This window comes from Malaclemys terrapin, chromosome 7 (genome assembly GCF_027887155.1).
Source record: "Malaclemys terrapin pileata isolate rMalTer1 chromosome 7, rMalTer1.hap1, whole genome shotgun sequence".
In the NCBI taxonomy this organism is placed as follows: domain Eukaryota; kingdom Metazoa; phylum Chordata; order Testudines; family Emydidae; genus Malaclemys; species Malaclemys terrapin.
This window is the reverse complement of record NC_071511.1, coordinates 73,924,134-73,945,636: the sequence shown is the minus strand read 5'-3', so window position 1 is coordinate 73,945,636 and position 21,503 is coordinate 73,924,134. Positions and strand designations below refer to the sequence as shown.

The 21,503-nt window shown below is 40.4% G+C and overlaps 1 protein-coding gene across 1 annotated transcript in view; it reads right to left on the bottom strand.

The window, feature by feature from the left end:
* The window catches only part of CHAT (choline O-acetyltransferase), a 46,666-nt gene that overhangs the window by 5,523 nt on the left and 19,640 nt on the right, over positions 1-21,503 (bottom strand). The window contains exons 7-13 of the mRNA XM_054035848.1: positions 19,870-20,047; positions 10,689-10,858; positions 9,814-9,914; positions 9,017-9,145; positions 7,689-7,811; positions 5,221-5,362; positions 1,641-1,703 (exon numbers count right to left, since the gene is read on the bottom strand). Coding sequence (XP_053891823.1) covers positions 1,641-1,703; positions 5,221-5,362; positions 7,689-7,811; positions 9,017-9,145; positions 9,814-9,914; positions 10,689-10,858; positions 19,870-20,047 — 906 coding nt within the window. The remainder of the gene's footprint in view (positions 1-1,640; positions 1,704-5,220; positions 5,363-7,688; positions 7,812-9,016; positions 9,146-9,813; positions 9,915-10,688; positions 10,859-19,869; positions 20,048-21,503) is intronic.

The following is a 21,503-nucleotide window of genomic DNA, read 5'->3' as shown; positions in this document are numbered from 1 at the left end:
TTTACTAGTAAAGTGATTTCTTCACTGGGGGGCTCCCCTTGTTTTATTGTCGAGCACGTTCAATAATCTTTTAAAGGGAGTATCATACAATCATTCATTTGCTGTTAATAACCATGCAAGTTCTAGGTCAATGTTTCGAATACATTTCACTCTAAGGACCAGATTCTCAGCTGGAGTATATGAATGCAGCTCCATTGATGTCAATAAAAGAGTGCTCACTTATCTCAGTGGAGGACTGGGCTCTAAAGTCATAGCTGCTTCCCCCGAGGGGTAATATAAAAATACATCAGTAGCCAGCTTTAGAAAAGTAACCCCTGGTATAGTAGAGACCTTCTTGAACAAAAGCCTTGGATCTAAATCCCTGTAAACTCTGGGAGAGATGTGAATTTTGCAGTTGCCGTTCCATCCGTGTATGTATGTGTGTAGGGGTAGGGGGTAGGGCTACAGAAAGGCTTTGCTGATTGCTTTTATGCATGCTTGCTTCTGTTCCCTATGAGACCCTTTAACATTCACTCACCACATTATCTTAGAAGCTGGCTGGGGGTGTGATTCCCAGCTCGCGTAGACATACTTGCTCTCGGTCTCTTCAAGCTAGCACACTAAAAGTAGTAGGGTAACTATGGTAGCACAAGCAGCAGCATGGGTTAGCCATCCTGAGTACAAACCCATCTGGACCCTGTGGGTACATACCTGGGGTGGCTAGCCCAGGTTGCCGCTGCCCATCTAAGTGCAGCTTCACTACTATTTTTAGCTCGAAGAGAGCTACTGCGAGAATGTCTGTGTGACCTGGGAATCACATCTCTAGCTCAAATATAGATGTAGCCTTAGTGTGCCCCATTTCCTCACCCCACCGCCCCCTGCCTTTCCCCAGTTGTCAGCATGGTTAATGTTTATTGATGATCAAAAAGAGAAGTTACAAAAGCACATTACATATTGCTATCACTTGGTTTCCCTTGGTCTAAAGTTTTAAAAGTAAACAGACCTTTTCATGGAGTTTTTGGACACTAGAATAAATACTGTGCTGAATAAAGGAAATATAGGTAGGTGTCTCATTGTACTCTTGCATCTGCCTGCCTGTCCGTATCTACCTATCGCGTCTTGTTGTATACTTATATTGTAAATTCTGTGGGACATGGAATGTCTTTTTTTCTGTGTGCGTTCGCTGCCTAGCACAATAGGTTCCAGGATTGGGACTCCTAGATGCTACTGCAATACAAATAATTAATAACAATGTTAATAATAAGTGTCACACAAATGCCCAGTGTCCATCTGGAGAGGTCATCTACACAAGGCCATCTTCTGTGACAACACTATATAAGAACTAACATATTTAGACAGGTTATGTCCAAGAGTGTTATGGCCAAAGGTTATTATGTAAGTTAACAAGCACTGTCTTATGCAGACATTTAACTTTGCAATATCAGCTTCTGGAAAGTGTTTCTTGAAGTGAGATCATAGAAGTTGGAGCCATATGGCTGTTTGGATGGTAGGTCAGGTAGACAACAAGATAGTGTGAGGCACTTTAGATGCCTTCAGAGGCATCTAAAGTTTTTGAAGTTCATGTACTTAGTGATTATGTCTTCATGTTTTTGGTATAAAACTGACTGGTTTTCATCCAGGCAGAACAACATTTTACTCACCAAAATAGTATAATTAGTCTGTGCCGCAATTGCATCTTTAAATCGTTGCATCTTCTCAGATTCCTGTTGGTGGAATAGAAACATAACTATTACTGAAAATCTCTGCAGGAAATAACTTCTACTGGCAATGAGCCAACAACCAATAGTCAGTACACCCAAATGCCCCCGGTTACCCCAAAATTCCTACTTTGTTGTGGGCATTCTGAATGAATGGAAGGCCACTATGGTTCAAAGTTATGCTCATTGGTATTGCCTTATTTTTTTCGGGTCAAATAGGTCATAGGACCTAATCTAAAGCCAATGGAAGTCATGGAGAGACTTTCAATTAACTTAATAGAGTTCGTATCAGGTCCATAGCCAACATAATGCCTAATATATTTTTAATCATACTCTTATCTGATTGGCAGCAGGTATCACTTAATAAATTAAAAGCAGAATGAACTGTGCCATTACATGTATTGTATTAGTGAACAGAACCAGTTTACTGAAACTAAAATCTGATCAGTAGAGATGAGATGAACTGGTGAAGAAAATTCTCAGTAACTGTACACTGGGTCGGTCAATGTAGGTCCCTGTGAGCAGTCAGTAAAGTTTGCAACAGATGAAGGTATGAGTAATTAAAATTTAAAAGGTACAATAATTGCATAGTTAAATCCAGCCTTGCAAAACCATCATGGAAATTTACCAGACCAGGCACTAAATCTGTTGAGCGTCCTTTATCATGATGACAATGACAGTGATGTTAATGAAAAAAAGTATTGATATTTTACCAGCTGCTCAAGAAAATCATTCCCCTGAATGAATGGGCAACTAGAATTTTCCAGGACTGCTTTAACTTTTGCAGTTACAGTTACTTCACATCTCTGGTTACAGAACTGTAAATTTTGTCTTCTGCCAAATAACAGACTTTAGGTCATGGGATCAATCTTAGGCAGAATTGCTACTACATATCAAGCGAGATGTTTCAGATTAGGGAGATCTTGAAACAGCCAAAAGTTACTGGCTTCTTTTGTGTAGTTCTAAATGAACAGGGAAGCTTCAGCTTGCATGGACAATGAATGATCTTTTGAATAAAGAATTCATTTTAGAAGCAATCCAAGGGCATCATCAGAGACCCTCACAGCACAGAATCTGATATCTCTTCATGAGACTAGAGCCAGGCGCCGGGTCCTTTATGTAGATTACATTACAAAATGCAGTCTTTAAATCTGATTTACAGTTTCTCAAGCATTCTCTGCAATGTCAGAGGTTCTTTCCTGTGAAGATGGTGTCTAGTGTATGATATATATCTCCTGTGTTAGATAATCAATCTGACTCAGACTCAATCTTTGGTGACTGTTCCAACTGTCATTTGAAAATCACTTTCTTTGGTATCAGAAGCAAAATATTTTCTGATTTGATTTGGACTAATGGCTACTAACAAAAAATACTTCAGAGAATTCAAGACTACTTAAATCAAAAGACGTGTCTTTTAGTCCAACCAAAAAACACACCCCTTTTTCCTTCCATTGGTGGAGTGTAGGTAATCTAAGGGAATCCTGTTTCTAATTCATTTTGTAACTATAGTATATATGGGTCTAGATTGGAAAGGAATGGTCATATCTGAACAAATGTTTGTGTTCCAAAAATTATGCGTGAAATAGCCACAGAGTAATTCAGATGCCTGCACCTTTCCAAATGGATATTCTAACAAAATATGCATACTTTATAATCTCCAGGAAAACCATAATTCCATTGGGCAGAACTGCATGATGTTTACAAGATTCTTTAGATGGAATAATGACATCATTATCCTCCATATTTATTATTGCCAAGGGGTGAGATAAAGATTTGGAAGGTTGGAGCACACAAAATGAGGCACAGGCTGGCAGAGGTGGTTCTAGAGAAATGAGGACTGTGTGGTCACATGTGACATTCCCTTGCTCACTCACATGATGCAACACCATTAGGATATCACTGGTGGGTACACTGTCTCAGAGCTGAGGCAGTAAAGTACTGGGAGATGATGAAGCTTTGCAAGTGCTGGAGAAGCCAGATAGTTGAATCTGAGTGAACAAAGGTAGGGATAAGAGCCACCAGCAAAGGGGCAAGAGAACTTGGGGGTGGAAACTGATTGGGGCATCTGTCTTCTACTAGAGGTTCTGAAAGAGTGAGAGCATGCACTGGTGTGGCGCCCAGGCACTGCGTGCTTTCCAGGGGCAGGGACTGATGCGCAGAGAAAGGACTGTTCTGGGGAAGTACCTCAGGGCTTGCCCACTCTGGACAAACTTCATCTTCTTCCCAGGCAAGCTGCATTGTTGACAGTAGCACTGTATCACCAGAGAGGTTACCGGTAGGCAGAGGCCATTTTCAGCATGACAGTGAGTCCTGTGTAGGATGGGTTGGCCAGATTGGAGGAGAGCTCAGGCCAAAGTATAGTGATTACAATTAAAAAGTCATCGTTTTCCTAGAGTTATCACACAGTTATGTCCTTGTTCAGGAACCACCTCAGCCTTCATGTTGTCAGTGGATTTTTGACATGGAGTTTCTGAGAGCTCTGTTCAGCACAAGATGGGTTTTGAACTGGACGGCTTACAGAGGTGGAAGATGTGGTGGGGGAATGGAAACTGTCACCTCCTTATACAGTTCTCATGCAGCCTCTGAAATTTTGTACACAGGTCTGTACTATACTAAGATTTCTTAAATCACCATGCCTCATTGCATTGCAATGTTTCTGTTCAAGTTTTGATAGATACTTGGAAGCAGCTACCCTGATTATCACATGCTAGAAGAGGCTCTGTACAAACATGTCCAAACTCTGGCAGAGTGACACATACAGGCACCCACCAGAAAATCTGTGCACAGCAGAGGTGGACGACTCCCCTACAAAACCTGCAGAGAGATGTACAGAGAGGCTTTCCTGCAGACTGCAAAGGGGAGAGCCTGGGACAAAACTTAGGGTAAGCCTGTTTGTGCATGTACACTCCCTGACCTGGCAATTGCATCTCGCCACACACCCACCCGCCAGTGCAAATTATTCATATCCCTGGTAGGCGGATGGAGTGTGTACAGGAGGAATCTGCACGTGAGGCAGCTGAAGAGTGCAGTTCCAGAAAGTGGCTATCAGTGCATTATGGAAAGCTGTTTCCTAAGCATGACCAAGACATAAACATCTAATCTCAGAAGTTTTAGCCTGACTGGGCATATTAGATAAACACTATATATGTTTGGCAGAAGCATGGCTATAGAAACAAACAAACCAACTAAAATCCAGTGTGCAGTATATGACCCTGAACTTTCAAGTTCAGTGTGAAATCCTCCAAAGAGCTGAATTTGGCTGTGCGGGTGTAAATTACAAAAGATTCTGTTAAGTAAGTTTAGAGACAGATTCTGTTTCTCATGGTGTAATTATCTGTATCATGCTTTTGGGTGCTCAGATAATAAAATGAATATTCATATTTAGCATGAAGGTCTGGTTCTCACAGAAATGAGTTTCTACCTGACTATAGTCTATGAGGTCTACATTTTTGTCTATAGGTAAGAGAAGCGTGATTTTTTTGGTTCTGTTTTAAATAAAAGCAAAAGAGAGAGATTAACGTACCAGTAGAGATGACTTGTCATCAATCATTGCTTTTACAAAAGCTAAAACTTCTGGGGTTGCAGACCTAATATTGTCGACTCTTCCCTCTTCAAATCGGCGTATGGAAGCACTTTCATAGGTAGGAACAAGTCTCCTGTGGCATCTGAGAGAATGAAATAGGAAAAGCAGAGAGTAATTGTTTCAGGGAATCATAACGGCAAAAAGAAAAATAGGCTCAGTACGTTTTATTTTTACAAGGTTGATTTTATTTTTGTGTAATATTTCATTTTAATGTTAATAGAATTATATAAGAAATTGCCAAAAGATGGATACTATGGCCCTTTCAATACAAAGAGCTGTGTACAGTTGAATATATTTTATTTATGGAGTGCTAGTAAAAAATTACTTGGTATGTAATAACAAGGCTAATAAAACTAGAATTTACTGAAAGATCTCAAGGAGTGTTTTATTGGTGCCACATGATAAAATAATTGTGTGATTAATCATTTACGTACAAGATTGGAACATGTTTTATTTAAAACAAGAAAGAAATGCATTGCATGTTTTCTGTGTGTGTGTGTATGTCACAGAAAATTAAAAGAGGAAATGAATGCCATTTCAGATTTAGAGCCAAAGGTGAAAACCCAGATTACAAGCAGAACTGTACATGGAAATGAGCATGTTACCATCTGTTTACAGTCCTTTGTCCCCTGCTTTTGCAACCAGTGAACTTACTGGTATCTCCACTGAAAATAACTTACAAATTACTTTGGCTTGTCTATACTACAGTTGAATCAGGGGCTGTCTTATAGCTCAGTTGTCCCCCAATCTATGCAGCAGAGTTGAAATTTGTATTATAGTTGGGACCCACCATGCTCTCATAACCAAGCTATAGACAGTCCTTTGTTGGCATTATTGGATTTCAGCTAACAAAGTGGGTGAAACAAGCTTGGCATCTGGTCACGTGAAAGACCATTTCAGGATTTAATATGATAAGTTTAGGGATTGTTGGTGTAATGGGTCTACTGTAAGAAACCCCACAAGTGGTCACTACCCTGGGACATTAAGTGTCCTGAGAGTCCATAAGAGAGCCTGTGACAATGGGAATGCCACGGAGATTAGTAGAGTAAAAAGAGCAACCAAGGTCAGCTCTTAGTGTCAAACCCTGGGATGCCCATTTTGCCTGGGGGAAGCCCAACAACAGCTGTCCAGGGGGAAATAAACAGTAACTACTACCTTGCAGTGGAGCTCCAACCCTATATGCTGCTGAGATCTCTTCAGAAGGTCTCTGTTGTTCCCTGTGGATGGGGAACTGAGGGCATTATGGCAGGTTGTGCAGTGTGCTTCAAGCTGCACCCCCTACCGGCAGATGCCATGCACAGATAGGTGCTTACTGTTTGTTGCTTTCCAACAGAGGTCTAGGGCTTCACTTTCCCTTGGCTACTTATGGAGGGGTGGGCAGCTCCTGCCACATTCTATGCCCATCCTCTCTGCTGCCCCCCGACACAGTGAAAATGGAGGGGAGGTTGTTTGGGACAGGGAGAGGAAGGGGTGGGAGAGAGGGCAGACAAAGTGAAACAGAGAGTGAGAGAGACAGAGAGTGAAAGGGGGACTATGAGTGGTGGAGAGAAGGCAATAATGAATGTGGAGTATGGGATGAATGAGGAGAGAAGGAGTGGTAAAATAAGATGGAGAAGCGAGAGGATGGGAGGGGAATAGATTGTGCTCATGGGTTTTAACTATGGCTCAATCAGTCATTGATTCCTTGCACAGAAAAATAAATTAGAAGTGATGTTGGTGTGCACTGCACAGAACCTCTGGGCCCAAACCCATATAGGAAGGGGAGTGGCACCTGGGTCTACTATTCCTGGCAGGGTCTGTATCATTTGTTTATGTATTAACAGCTGCAGCCTGCCTATGCCTATTTAGACAGGTTGTACTCTTTCCCTAGGACTTCCTTTATGCTAAAGAGTCTACTCAGTCATGTGCTTACTCATTTCAAGCTTTTGGGTGACTTGATTGTGACCTGTAATTACACACCATTATTAGAGAAGCCCAGGACTGAGTTTGTTTTCATTACATTTTATATGCTGAATCTGAGCTACAACTTGGATTATAATAGACAGACAAGAGGCTGTAACCATTCTCTGATTTATCTGCAAATGAGAATTTGCTTCCCTTCAGCTTTTTAAACTATAGGCCCTGTAACTTTGCAGTAACTGTGGATGTTTTGCTTACTTTTCTAACTGATTTAAATAGTTCCATTATAATTGTAAAACAAACATGTACCATATGAGAGGGTGCTATATGTCAGAACAAAGTGACTACTATTATGGGTTTCCATCCTGCTTTTTAAGGACCCCATCCAGCAGATCTACCCTTTTATGCCAATGGAAGTTTGTCTGGGTGCAGAACTGAGCCCTTTGTTTTACTGATTAATTGTAAATCTGTGCTCACAATATATTAATCCCATGATTTGATAAACATACCTGTAAAATGCCAGCTGAAGTGCTACTTGAATGTAGGCATCGGGGCTAGTCTTTTGTTTCTTGATAAACTCTTTTCCATAGTTTTCAAATGTATAAACAATAAAATCTAGATTGTTTACTATCCTAGAAAACAAGCAGGGGCATTTGTTGTAGAGGAAAATGCAAGATTCCCATATAATGTGGTTTGCAAGCAATATTTAGAAAACATTTTTCCCATGTACTGTTCACCACATATCTCAACTAGCATCTATTGGGTAGACGTTTTCAGTCTAATGTCTGGCACTTGGCAACCAGTAAATTGTTCTCAACTAGCAGTCTCTAATCATGCACTATTCAACATGCAACTTTAATCTTCAGCACTGCTTATGAGCTGTGACACTCATGTAGTTGTGCTCATTTGAGTTCAACACTTTTTTTCCCAGCGATTCTGCTCCTGAAGGTTAAACATGCTCTTCTTTGTTCTAGATTACATGTCAGTGAAGCACCTGTATTTAAATAATGAATAGATTAAAAGTCTAATGCAGGCCCTAATTTTATTATGAACTCCCATTTCAAAGAAATGTCACCTTTTGTTTATTTAGAAACAAAACCAATCTTTTTTTTTTTTTTTTTTTTTTGGTATCTGGCCTGAGCTAATGCCTCTCATATTAGATCTTAGATTTTAAACACTTTGTTACCAGTGCTGCCTTACCTAATGGGATCACAATAGGCAAAGATTTAAAATTGGTCATGTGTACATTATGTTAATTTTCTGATGAAAATTAAACAATAAGCTTAAATCTCTCTCCAAAAAGTTTTGTCATTCAAAGTCACCGTGAAAAATTCTGTGCATATCCATTGTGATCTAGAAAATCCAGCTCCAAAGAACTGGCCTTTGTAGTAACAGTGTAGGTACAAGCAAATTAAATGCTTGAATTCAAATTGTCTATTCAAACCAGTTGTTTACAATTCCCCTAAATATATTTCTCCCACAGGCGTGGCTATGTCTGGGTCAGATCAAACCATATACCTGTACAAATAGAGGCCATTGTTCGCATTTTATGTAAATAATGAATGCTGTATCAAAATTATTTCCAGTGGTATTTGTAGTTATCATTAGCTTCTCCTATATTTACATGAAAGGAATGTAATGATAGTGCAGTTCCTACTGCATTGTATTAACCGTACAGCCTTAAAGGCCTGATCCTGTGATGCACTGAGCACCTTTTGTTTTCATGGGAGTTGAGGATATTTAGCAGTGGGTGGGATCGAGCTGTATAATAAATTAGTTGTTTGTTAGGTGGCTCACAACTTGAAGCAGTTCAGAAAAGTCCAGGAATCTGCCGTACCTCTGAAGTTTTTCTGCTGATGATGCTAAGTGTCCCTGAATTTCTGGAGAGCATTTCCATCTCAATCTCCTTGGAGTAGGAAGCTCACTCACTGAATCAGCTCTGACTAATTTCTTAGAGCTTTCCTTCCTGTAAACATGTCAGAGAAAATACATAAGGGACATGGTAACAACCTATTTCTTACGAATGGTGTGGTAGCCATTTTCTTGGTAAATCATTAGTTCCTGACATGCTGGAGAAACCAGAGTAAGCTCTGATATTACAGATGTTCTGTTTTGCTGGGAAAAACATATAAATGCAATGGGCCTAATTTTAATGTCACTTAACACCAGTGTAAAGCAAGAGTAACTCCAAAGAGCCGATCAGTTTGAGTTGTCTTTAGACACATGATTTTTACTTGGGTCCATTTCCACTTGTTGGGGCAAAGCCAAGGGTGAAACTCCCACTGATATCAAGGATTTGGTCCGTTAAACAAAAGCGGAGGAAAATGAAAGTCCTAAACTGTTTCAATGCTTTCTAATGTGCAAACAGCGATTCCAGTTATAAAGAACCATAATTAAGAGTGTGAAAGTTGTTCCGGGGGTGCGGGGGCGGGGGTGGGAAACGTGAAGTGGGGCTAAAGCCATAGGGATGAATTTCACTCTGCAAGAGGATCCCAGTATGTTTAGAGCAGATACCATATTTTTTGTTTTCAGGTACGTTCATTTCTTTTAACACTTAAGAGGGCCAGTTAATGCATTCGAGTAAAAAAACACCTGGATGCTGTCCTGTTATGTTAATAATGAAAGAGGACTTACATGTGCTTGAGCAAATGTTCGGTGCACTGTACCAGGACGATCCCATCGAAAGGGGAGTGTTCACACACAGTGCCACAGACTCCATCTCTTCCCACAACAAACTAGCAAGGGAAATGCCATCGCATAAATAATAAGCATAGGATAATGTACTGAATGCACTGTGCTTTGGATAGGAAAAAGCAAATATGCTGATGGCAGCAACATAGCAAGATGACATTGTTATTTCTCTGCTGTGTTATTTGTACATGTCTGGAACCTGCTACCTCCAGAGGTCCACTAGGACCAGAGTTGGGAGAGCTTGAGGTTAAAGTGAAAGACTTGAAAAGGAGAGGAAATATCAGCTGCTCTCATCCTTTTTCTTGTTCTAGATTTCCTAATTTAACCCTTTTTCTTTCTTTTAGTCAGGGGTAAAGACATTCTGGAATGTAGACGAGATAGATCTCTTCTCAGCTACAAGGGTAAAAGTAGCATTATGAATTCTGCAAGTGATTAAGTGTTAAAAAGGACACACTATACACTGCAACACTTCCTATTCCCCAAGTAGGTCTTGCTTCCCTTGTCTGCCGTCACTCATGGGCAGGAAGCCATTCTGGTCTCAGTGCCAGTGCTTCCCAGCCTCTTGCTTGACATGCTGTTATGACCCCCGCCCCTTCACTCTGCTGATTCCCCATCTGACTATCCTGCCTTTGCTCGTGGTCTATGTTTGATACTCCAAAGGAAATGAAAACCCTCTGTGATGTACGTGGCCTACTATGGCATGCAGATGGGTATCCATCTGGACCCCTGTGATGATCAGCCCTGACACATGAGAGTTGAATATGTCATTGTTAGTGTGTATCAGAGCAATTACATGTCCAAGTACATTAAGATTTTACCTGCATGGGTTTGTCATACCAGCGATTGGCACCATTTTTATCATAGCCTCCCCCATGTAGAAGTTGCAAAGCCATATTTGTATTGTTGAGTTCCACCCCACTTGGGCCATCCAGACACACCAGGCATATACACCGTTCAATCATATCCAGGGAGTCTCGGTTAGTAGAGTCTGTGGATAAAACATTGACACATTTACAACTGCATCTTATTATTTGCATTACAATAGCACCTAGAGGGCTCCATAGAAGGAGGTGGTGTGCAACTATAGACCATAATCCTGCAATGAGCTCCAGGCAGAAGGGCTCCTCTGTCCTGCAGAGCTCTGTTGCCATCAGAACTCATTGAAGGATCAGATGTATAGAGTAGGAGAACAATTCTTACTCCAAAGAATTCAGTCTTTTGTGTTAATTTTGCAATATAACTGTCTTTCTTTTACAGTAGTTCAATAGTATCAATCTCCAAAAATTACCCACCTTACCATAACTCATGGGGCAAAGTCAGGCCTTTGGTTTTCCTGAAGTAACCATGTAGGAACTCAGGTCCAATTTACTTCACCTTGGTCTTTTTCATCACATCATATTTGGGCAGTAAAATGACATCTGTTAGCTTTATTCCTATCACATTGCTTTTCATAAGAAATATTTAGTCCTATATGGTGAGAATTTCCATTTTGGGCTTCTTCACTCCAAGTCTCGTGTGTAATAAAACTGGGCTTTTGCTTGACAAAAGTTCCAGGCGGGACATGTGCAACTAGATTTTATCAAAGCAGATGTGACCCCTGAGATGTGTCTTGACAAACATTCCATGATGAAATAACTGGATCTCTTCAGTGTCACCCCCCTTTCTTTAAGTAGTTTTCACAGTAAAAATCCTTTTGGAACAAAGAAACATTTATTTGTTCTCTCATTTAGCCTGAAAATTCTCAACTTGGGAGCATTGAAGAGAATCCGCCTAGTCAGTAAACTCAAGTTTCTTGTAAAAAAACAAAACAAAAAGAGTCTCCAACTTTGCCAGCTTCATGTCAATAAAGAAGATAATTCTACAGTTGAGTGCTCAGCTGGTCTCAAATCACTATCTAGAGAACAGAGCACTGGACTGGCAAATGGGAGACTTGGGTTCTGGTCCCAATTCTGGCATGCTGGAGGACTTTAGGCAAGTCACATCACTTCCTGTGCCTCAGTTTCCCCATCTATAAAATAGGGATAATGATACTTATCCCCTTTTGCAAACCACTTTGAGATCTACTGATAAAAATGACAGATAAGAGCTATGTATTATTATAATTTGAAAATGGAAAAAAATGAAGTTATGGTTGTGGGGTTTGTTTCATGAACATTTTATTGTGTAATCCATGCTCCGCTTCTCCTCCATCCCTTTCTGTCTCTGACACAGTTTGAACTAAATGCACTTATTTTGGTTTTCAGTCCATGCTCCTCTCCCCGATTCTGTCTCTGTCTCTGTATGTCTGTCTCTCTCTCTCTCACTCAAAGGTGATGTGCATAGGATTTTTTAACAGTTGGGCTTGCGCTCCTTTTTTCTTCTTGGTGATGGATAAAGGCATGAATGGTTTCTTTGTTTATTTTCTGTATGGCTTTTAACTCCAAAACGTTAGGAATGTAAAGTCTAGTCTTCCCTGGGAAGGCCAGTAGGAAGTGTCAGAAATGTTTATTGTTAGCTCTTAAGCCCTTAATTGAAAAGATAAAAGTGTGGCATCTTTAACAAAGTCTGTGCTTGTATTCCAAGGTATACTAGTCAGTGATTGACATTAAATGGTTGTTCTCAAAATCAAACAAAAAACAGTTTCATACACTGCCTTAAAATCCTCTTCACAGCTTAGCTTCTGCTCTCTTGCTTCATGTGATGTTGTCATTTACACTATCTCTTCAGTCACCGTGCAGTGAAAAGGAGGAAGAAAATGCACAGAAGAGAAAAGGCTACACGGGAGACTGAAAAGAAAACAAACAGAAAAGGACATGCGAGAAAATGAGAGCGAAGAACTATTCTGGGAGTTTGGGTGAGGAGGTGCACTCCTCCACTAGCTCAATCTAAGAGGCAGCTCCAGCAAGAAATAGTTGGGATCCATTGGTTTAAAGTGATGAATAGGGCCAGGTTGTGAGCCCCTTGCTTGCTGCAGTGAACAGTTACAGGAGTAGTCTCACTGACCTCAGTTTACCCACAGGAGCAGACCTACTGTTCACCAGGACAAGTAAAGGGCTCATAGTCTGACTCATAGAATTCCTGTGTGGTCCTACACTTAGACGTTAACCTCGAACTTGTAAATTAATAGATAAGATGAGTTTGAAGAACTCATTTATCTTTCTTAGATTACAAGACGTGGCTTCTGTTAAATTTAATTGGTTCCCTTGCAGCATGCATGGTACACCATAAATACAGAGTGCTTTGTTGCTGGGCATTGGCTTTAAAGCTACCACAGCACTTTTTATAAGAGTAGGTCTTGTCCCAGAGTCCTTACCCGTGCAGCTCTTCTTTCACCAGTGCGTTCCATTTTGAGGTGTCCTGAGATGGCTATATTTCACTGGTGCTATGTGTGCATTATTGTTACATCCATTAGCATTCTTTAAGGTGGAAAATGCTATATAAATGATTAATGTTGTTATTTGTATACAGAATGCTCCTAATATTATGGAAACAAAAACTGGTTGCATAGTGAATTACAAAACTGTTGTCCATGTTTGCTTACTATTTGTTCAATGTTTTGCTTATGTTACCTCACAGGTTTATACATTTTATTACAGCTGCTGCCTACACACCAGCAACCCTCACTCTGACATATGGATTCAGGGCTGCGATAACCTCGGTTTTTAAAGTGAATAAAATGAGACTCCCATGCTAGAAATAGCAAAGCAATGGGAAAATGCCCTTACAAATGAACCAGAACATGTCCAGAGAACCAATCAGTCAAACACTGACAAGTTTATCATGTAAGCAGAAAATGAACTGAACAAGAACTCATGTACCTTGACTTGGGATGGGGAAAAAAATCTAGAAGGAATGAAAACAAGGGGCTAGCAGAGAACAAAAACTGCATGAACAATTTGTTCTTTTTATCCCCTTATCTAACATACAGAATTGCATTTAATATGGTAAATCAATCTTTGTAGAGGAACTATTTTTTAATAGGAAAAGAAGGGAAGGGAGTCATGGGCCTAATTTAGACACTGTAGGTGGGACTGCAACTCTAATGACTTTAGTAGATTTGCACTTGCTTACATCAGATCTGAATTTAGACCTCTGTATCTTATTAGCTTTGCAATATGAACTCACAATTAATGACTGTGTGTATAACAATGGTGACTGGTGTCCAAGTATGACACCCTATAGCTCCTTTGCACCCTCACCCTCTTAAATACCCATTTACCATTCCCATCATATCTGAATGCCTCACAATCTCTAATATGTTTATTCTCACAATACCCCTTTCCAATGTAGAAAACCCATTCCTGCTGCTTCGCTCCCTTGCTCCCTGCACTGAAGAACTGCCACTGGCTGACACTTTCAGTCTGCCCCATCTCCCATTGTAGACCATCACCTGTGCCTAGATGAGTTTGTTGCTAACTATTGTGTTTTTATTGCAAGTTTTGCAATATGGTTAGGGTACTAGGCTAGGACTTGGGAGACCTGGCTTCAATTCCCTGCTCCGTCACAGCCTTCCCCTGTGGCTTTGAGCAAGTCATTTAGCCTCTCTGTGCCTCAGTTCTCCATCTGTAGCAATGACTTACCATATCAGTAGCCCTTCCCTACTTCACAGGGGTGTTGTGAGGATAAATACATTAATGATTGTCATATTCTTTGAGATGCAAAGCTCTATCTAAGTGTTAGGTATTATTATACTATTAAAGCAACAGTTCCTGGAAACAGATGATTAGCTGAAAACTCTCAGCTTCATTTAAAAAAAAAGTTTCTGGCCTCATGGTTGCAGAGAAAAGCCTGAAAAAGTGGTATGAGTGTACTCTACAGGCTCAGTAACCAGAAGGCAAAGATTTTTTTTTTTTTAAACCTCATGCTTTTTAAGCCAATCTCATGACTTTTTTTGAGGTCTGGCATGTTATTTTGTTAATGTTTGGGATTGACGATACTGTGTTTCTGTTATCTTCCAGAAAATGGGAATAATTACTTTTAAAATAACAAAATCAGGATAAGCTATACTAGCTCTTTCTGCAAATGTTTGAAGCAACTCAGCTGACTGGTTTGTCTTTCCTCTTTTGCTGAAATTCACTAATTCAGTAGCTATGATTTTTTTTATATCTAACTATTAATCTTTATGTCCCTTCAATTATTTTTTTCCCCGTGACATCAGTACAGCTACGGATCTCCATCCACTAGTGGCAATAAAATTGTAAGGGTCCAAAGTCAACCCCGCAAGCATATTTTAATGCTATTATATCTCAACATCTGCTTACCTGGATGAAGATAAAAGTAGCAAAGAGTCCTGTGGCACCTTATACACTAATGGATGTATTGGAGCTTGAGCTTTCGTGGGTGAATACCCACTTTGTCGGATGTATGCATGGATGCATGAAAACTCATGGTCCAATACGTCTGTTAGTCTATAAGGTGCCACAGGACTCTTTGCTGCTTTTACAGATCCAGACTAACACAGCTACCCCTCTGATACTGGATGAAGTTGTTTCCTGAAAGTCTAGCCAAACTCCAACAGCATGAGAGTGCCATGGCCATGTTGATATTTTATTTGTTTTTAGAACATTGAGATCTATGAGACCGACAGACTCAGATAATTGTATTGGGATAGAAAACTTTTCATGTCAAAGTTACTGGTATGAATGTAGCATGGGTTGATAGCTTGGGGATTTGAGAAAGTTATTGACACATCTTATGCTGTCTCTGATCTGTTGACTTCAGTTTCCAGTGCTGTGAATCTGGTATCCTTTGTAAACACAAGACACACTTTTTTTTTCTTATTAGAAGCATACTCTGATCAAAGGATAAGCTATTTGCTATGAGAGGGGAGCAATAAGAGGGCATCAAATATGTACACTTATATCCCTTGCATACATGCAGAAGTAAAATGTGTATTTCCTTCTAGCACAGGCTCAAAATGTATGGCAAGTAGAAATTCAAGGAGCAGACCATTTGCAAAGCAGAATGAAAAATGGATTTAAAGGAACTTTGGAAAACAGAAAAAAAGTAGGAATGTTTTAAAGAAAATGTTCTCTTTCTACAAATTCATACAAAAATGGCCACCATTTTGTTGTATGCAAATGTGTACCCGCAAATGTTGTGATATTTTTATAAAAGCCTGAACAAAAGCCCACTGAAGCCAATGAGAATCTTTCTGTTGATTTTAATGGGCCTCGGATCAGGTCCTTTGTGTTTTGGTGGCTGTTGCAGGTCACAGTTAGTGACAAAAAGAATTAACATTTATTTCACCATAGTATTTACAGAATTTCCTGCAGGTAGAATGGAAAATACCACAAATGCTGAGGTAAACTTAACTAGGAAAACCATTTTTTCCCAGTGTAACCCAGAATAGTCTTAATTCAAAATAATTGGCACTAGACTACCAATCCAATAGGGAAAAAATAAAGGAGGTAGGTTTGATTTTTGGGACCAAACTGTCATAACCATGACATGCACTAACATCTACATGACATTTACTTGTGCAAAATCTGTTTGTCTTGGGTTTTGCACATCCTTTCCTGTGCCTCCACATACAGTGCCTCCAATCTCTCACCTGAACAAGTAAGTGTCAATACTTGAAAAGTGTTTGCATGCATAAAATTGCACACACAGAAAAACAGTCTGGTTTTGCTCATATACGTTCCAGCACTCAGTTGTGATGAACATTAGCATGAAACCTGTGAGGTTTGAAGCCTTCTTTTAGAATCTAGCCTTTTAAATAACTCTTTTTCCATCTAGATACCCTATTTATCATCTTAGGTGGCCTCTCTTTCCTGGTATCTAGCCTAGAGAATTCTCTCAGAAATACACTGGCATTGGCACCTTGAGAGCACGATTATCTAGCTCTGTAGACTCTCTCCTCAGGCCTTACGCTACCAGCACTCCCAGCTATCTTCGAGACACCCCTGACTTCCTGAGGAAACTACAATCCTTTGGTGATCTTCCAGAAAATACCATCCTGGCCACTATGGATGTAGAAGCCCTCTACACCAAAATTCCACACAAAGATGGACTACAAGCCATCAGGAATAGCATCCCCGATACCATCACGGCAAACATGGTGGCTGAACTTTGTGACTTTGTCCTCACCTACAACTATTTCAGGTTTGGGGACAATTTATACCTTCAAGTCAGTGGGACTGCTATTGGTACCCGCATTGCCCCTCAGTATGCCAACATTTTTATGGCTGACTTAGAACAACACTTCCTCAGCTCTTGTCCCCTTACGCCCCTACTCTACTTGCACTACATTGATGACATCTTCATCATCTGGACCGATGGGAATTCCACCAAGATTTTAATGATTTCCACCCTACCATCAACCTCAGCCTGGACCAGTCCACACAAGAGGTCCACTTCCTAGACACTATAGTGCTAATAAGCGATGGTCACATAAACACGACCCTATACCGGAAACCTACTGACCGCTATACTTACCTACATTCCTCCAGCTTTCATCCAGACCACATCACATGATCCATTGTCTACAGCCAAGCGCTAAGATACAACCGCATTTGCTCCGATCCCTCAGACAGAGACAAACACCTACAGAATCTCTATCAAGCATTCTTAAAACTGCAATACCCACCTGTTGAAGTGAAGAAACAGATTGACAGAGCCAGAAGGGTACCGAGAAGTCACTTACTACAAGACAGGCCCAACAAAGAAAGTAACAGAACGCCACTAGCCGTCACCTACAGCCCTCAACTAAAACCTCTCCAGTGCATCATCAAGGATCTACAACCTATCCTGAAGGACAATCCCTCACTCTCACAGACCTTGGGAGTCAGGCCAGTCCTCGCCTACAGACAGCTCCCCAACCTGAAGCCAATACTCACCAGCAACTACACAACACACAACAAAAACACCACCCAGGAACCCTGCTACAAACCCCGGTGCCAAATCTGTCCAGATATCTATTCTGGAGATACCATCAGAGGACCTAACCACATCAGCCACACCATCTGGGGCTCATTCACCTGCACATCTACCAATGTGATATATGCCATCATGTGCCAGCAATGCCCCTCTGCCATGTATATTGGCCAAACTGGACAGTCTCTATGCAAAAGAATAAATGGACACAAATTTGACATCAGGCATCATAATATTCAAAAACCAGTAGGAGAACACTTCAATCTCTCTGGTCACTCAATAACAGACCTAAAAGTGGCAATTCTTCAACAAAAAAACTTCAAAAACAGACTCCAACGTGAAGCTGTAGAACTGGAATTAATTTGCAAACTGGATACCATCAGATTAGGCCTGAATAAAGCCTGGGAGTGGTTGGGTCATTACAAAACCTAAACTTAATTTTTCCAATGCTAATTTCTCCCTACTGTTACTCACACCTTCTTGTCAACTGTCTGTAATGGGCCACTCTCTTACCACTTCAAAAGTTATTTTTCCTCCCTTGTTTCCTGCTGTTAATTGATTTATCTCATTAGACTGACCTCACACTTGGTAAAGCAACCCCCATCCTTTCATGTATTTATACCTCCTCCTGTATTTTTCACTTCATGCATCCGATGAAGTGGGTTCTAGCCCATGAAAGCTTATGCCCAAATAAATTTGTTAGTCTCTAAGGTGCCACAAGAATTCCTTGTTGTTTTTGCTGATACAGACTAACATGGCTACCACTCTGAAACCTGTGTCTACATAGTGATTATTTACAAACCACATCAAGAGAAATGTTGCTTGCTGCTCAGGAACTTGAAGGAATGGAGCTCAGAGAGTGAAAGGGTGCTGCAAACACAAGACTCAACAATGAAAGCAACTGAATACTTAGCCAAAAGTATTGAGCCGACTTGAAAGGAAAATCAGAATATCCGAGTATCGAATCAGAGCCAAGAACATTAGCTCTTTGGGCATTCCAACAAGCTGGCACCTTGCCAACCCAGTAGAATTTGCAGAAGATGACTTCCTAAGCACAAGTAATTTTAGTGCAGGACAATGGTATCAGATTGGCACTTCCTTGATACAGATATTCTCTATCCACAGAATAGATACCACTGCTGTAACAGAGGGTAGGCTGCAGGGAGCTGCAGAGTCAGCCCTCTTACAAAGGCAATGTTCCTGGGGATCCTGAGTGGATGAAAACACAATGAGCCAGACCCTTAGCTGATTAAAATTGGCTTAACTTCCTTTGAAGTCAATGGAGTTACACTGATCACACCAGTTGACGATCAGGTTGAATAAGAAGAAAACACTATAAGAAATGAGCCCAATAATTCTTCAATAAGGTTGATTCTAAGAAAGATCGAGAATTTTCCAATCTATATACTTAACACTGTAATTTATAGATAGAAAGTCTCCAGAAATTCATCATTTCTATACTATGCATTCTTATAAAAAAGTTAATGCTTAAATTCCATTTTTCTTGTTTAGTTGTAATGAGGGTTGAGGGTGGGTGGATTGTGTGAAAAGCCATTATCAGTAATCTGCAAGGGAAATGGGTATCCTCCTCTGGGGAAATATTTTGAAATGACAACCTGTTTGGTAAACTCTGGTGCATTTCTAAAGCACAAATACTATTCTTCCTAATATTTCTGATAAAGGGATGATTTAGCATTTTTCAGAGAGAAAGATAAATAGGAAAATTTCTCTTACCTTGCTTCAGTTTGAACACGGTGTAAAACATAAAGTGCTAGACTATCCAACACTTTCTAAAGCCTATGGATGCATTGTACTCATTATCACAGTTTGACCATGAAGAAATAGACAAATCACAAACTTTGATGGCATGTTCAGAATTTATCAGAGGAAAGACAAAGCATGGGATGAAATCTAGCTACATGGTATTGCCCCTGGAGTTACACAGCTGGCTCAAAATCATACTTTCTGTTCCTCTGTGTGATGATACATCTGAATGCTTACAAGAATTGAACTTCCTCATGCTAGAGGAATTCAACAATAGGTCTGATATTTTAGCCATCTATTTGCCTTAAGGATCACCTCCCATCAAGGACCAGTGATGATGATGAGGATGAAGAAGAGAAGGTTGGGGTTTCCGCTGCTAACCTTTCATGAGGATTGTCCTGGCCTCTGCCCACTCAGTTCTTCCATCAGATGTCAGTAAACCAATTGGAGGCAGCCTCTCTTCTTCGTTCTCTGCCATTTTGACTATCTTTCTTAACTGAGTGAACAGATCCCCTTCGCTGAGACGGCGGAAATTAATAACAACATCCAAAACAAAGAACTGCAGGGAAATGATAAAAGTCAGAAGGATCACAGGCAGATTATACTAAGATCTGTAAGAAAACATCTCGCTCAGTGTGGGATTGCCTGGAGGTGCTGCAGCTCTGCACAGTGAGAATTACATGGCTGAGGGAAGTGGTCTGCTAACATGCTGGGGCCTGATACTGTGCTCACCTGTGTTTGGGTTTGATACCAGTGTAACTCCACTGACTTCAGTTGAGTGGCTCCTGATTTATACTGGACTGAGAGCAGAATAAGAACATAAGAACAAAGAATGGCCATACTGGGTCAAAACAAAGGTCCATCCAGCCCAGTATCCTGTCTACCGACAGTGACCAATGCCAGGTGTCCCAGAGGGAGTGAACCTAACAGGTAATGATCAAGTGATCTCTCTCCTGCCATCCATCTCCACTCTCTGAAAAACAGAGGCTAGGGACACCATTCCTTACCCATCCTGGCTAATAGCCATTAATGGACTTAACCTCCATGAATTTATCCAGTTCTCTTTTAAATCCTGTTATAATTCTAGCCTTCACAACCTCCTCAGGCAAGGAGTTCCATAGGTTGACTGTGCGCTGTGTGAAGAAGAACTTCCTTTTATTCGTTTTAAACCTGCTGCCCATTAATTTCATTTGGTGGCCCCTAGTTCTTATATTATGGGAACAAGTAAATAACTTTTCCTTATTCACTTCCTCCACACAACTCATGATTGTATATACCTCTATCATATCCCCCCCTTAGTCTCCTCTTTTCCAAGCTGAAAAGTCCTATCCTCTTTAATCTCTCCTCATATGGGACCCGTTCCAAACCCCTAATCATTTTAGTTGTCCTTCTCTGAACCTTTTCTAATGCCAGTATATCTTTTTTGAAATGAGGAGACCACATCTGTATGCAGTATTCAAGATGTGGGCATACCATGGATTTATATAAGGGCAATAAGATATTCTCTGTCTTATTCTCTATCCATTTTTTAATGATTCCTAACATCCTGTTTGCTTTTTTGACTGCCGCTGCACACTGTGTGGACGTCTTCAGAGAACTATCCACGATGACTCCAAGATCTCTTTCCTGATTAGTTGTAGCCTAATTAGCTCCCATCATATTGTATGTATAGTTGGGGTTATTTTTTCCAATGTGCATTACTTTACATTTATCCACATTAAATTTCATTTGCCATTTTGTTGCCCAATCACTTAGTTTTGTGAGATCTTTTTGAAGTTCTTCACAGTCTGGCTTACATTGTTTGAATAAGATTAAAAACACCTGAGCAATTAAAACTAGGAAGCATGTTAATAATTTCCATAGTCCCAGCTCTTTTAAAAATAGCATAGGGATATACAATACTGTTACGTGGGGAACCCACAGAGCTTTTTATAACCCTTTATTATGTGCTAAGTTACGCTGCTTGCTCTCTAAAATTTTGCCACCATTCAAAAGCTGACCATTAGCAATAAGTA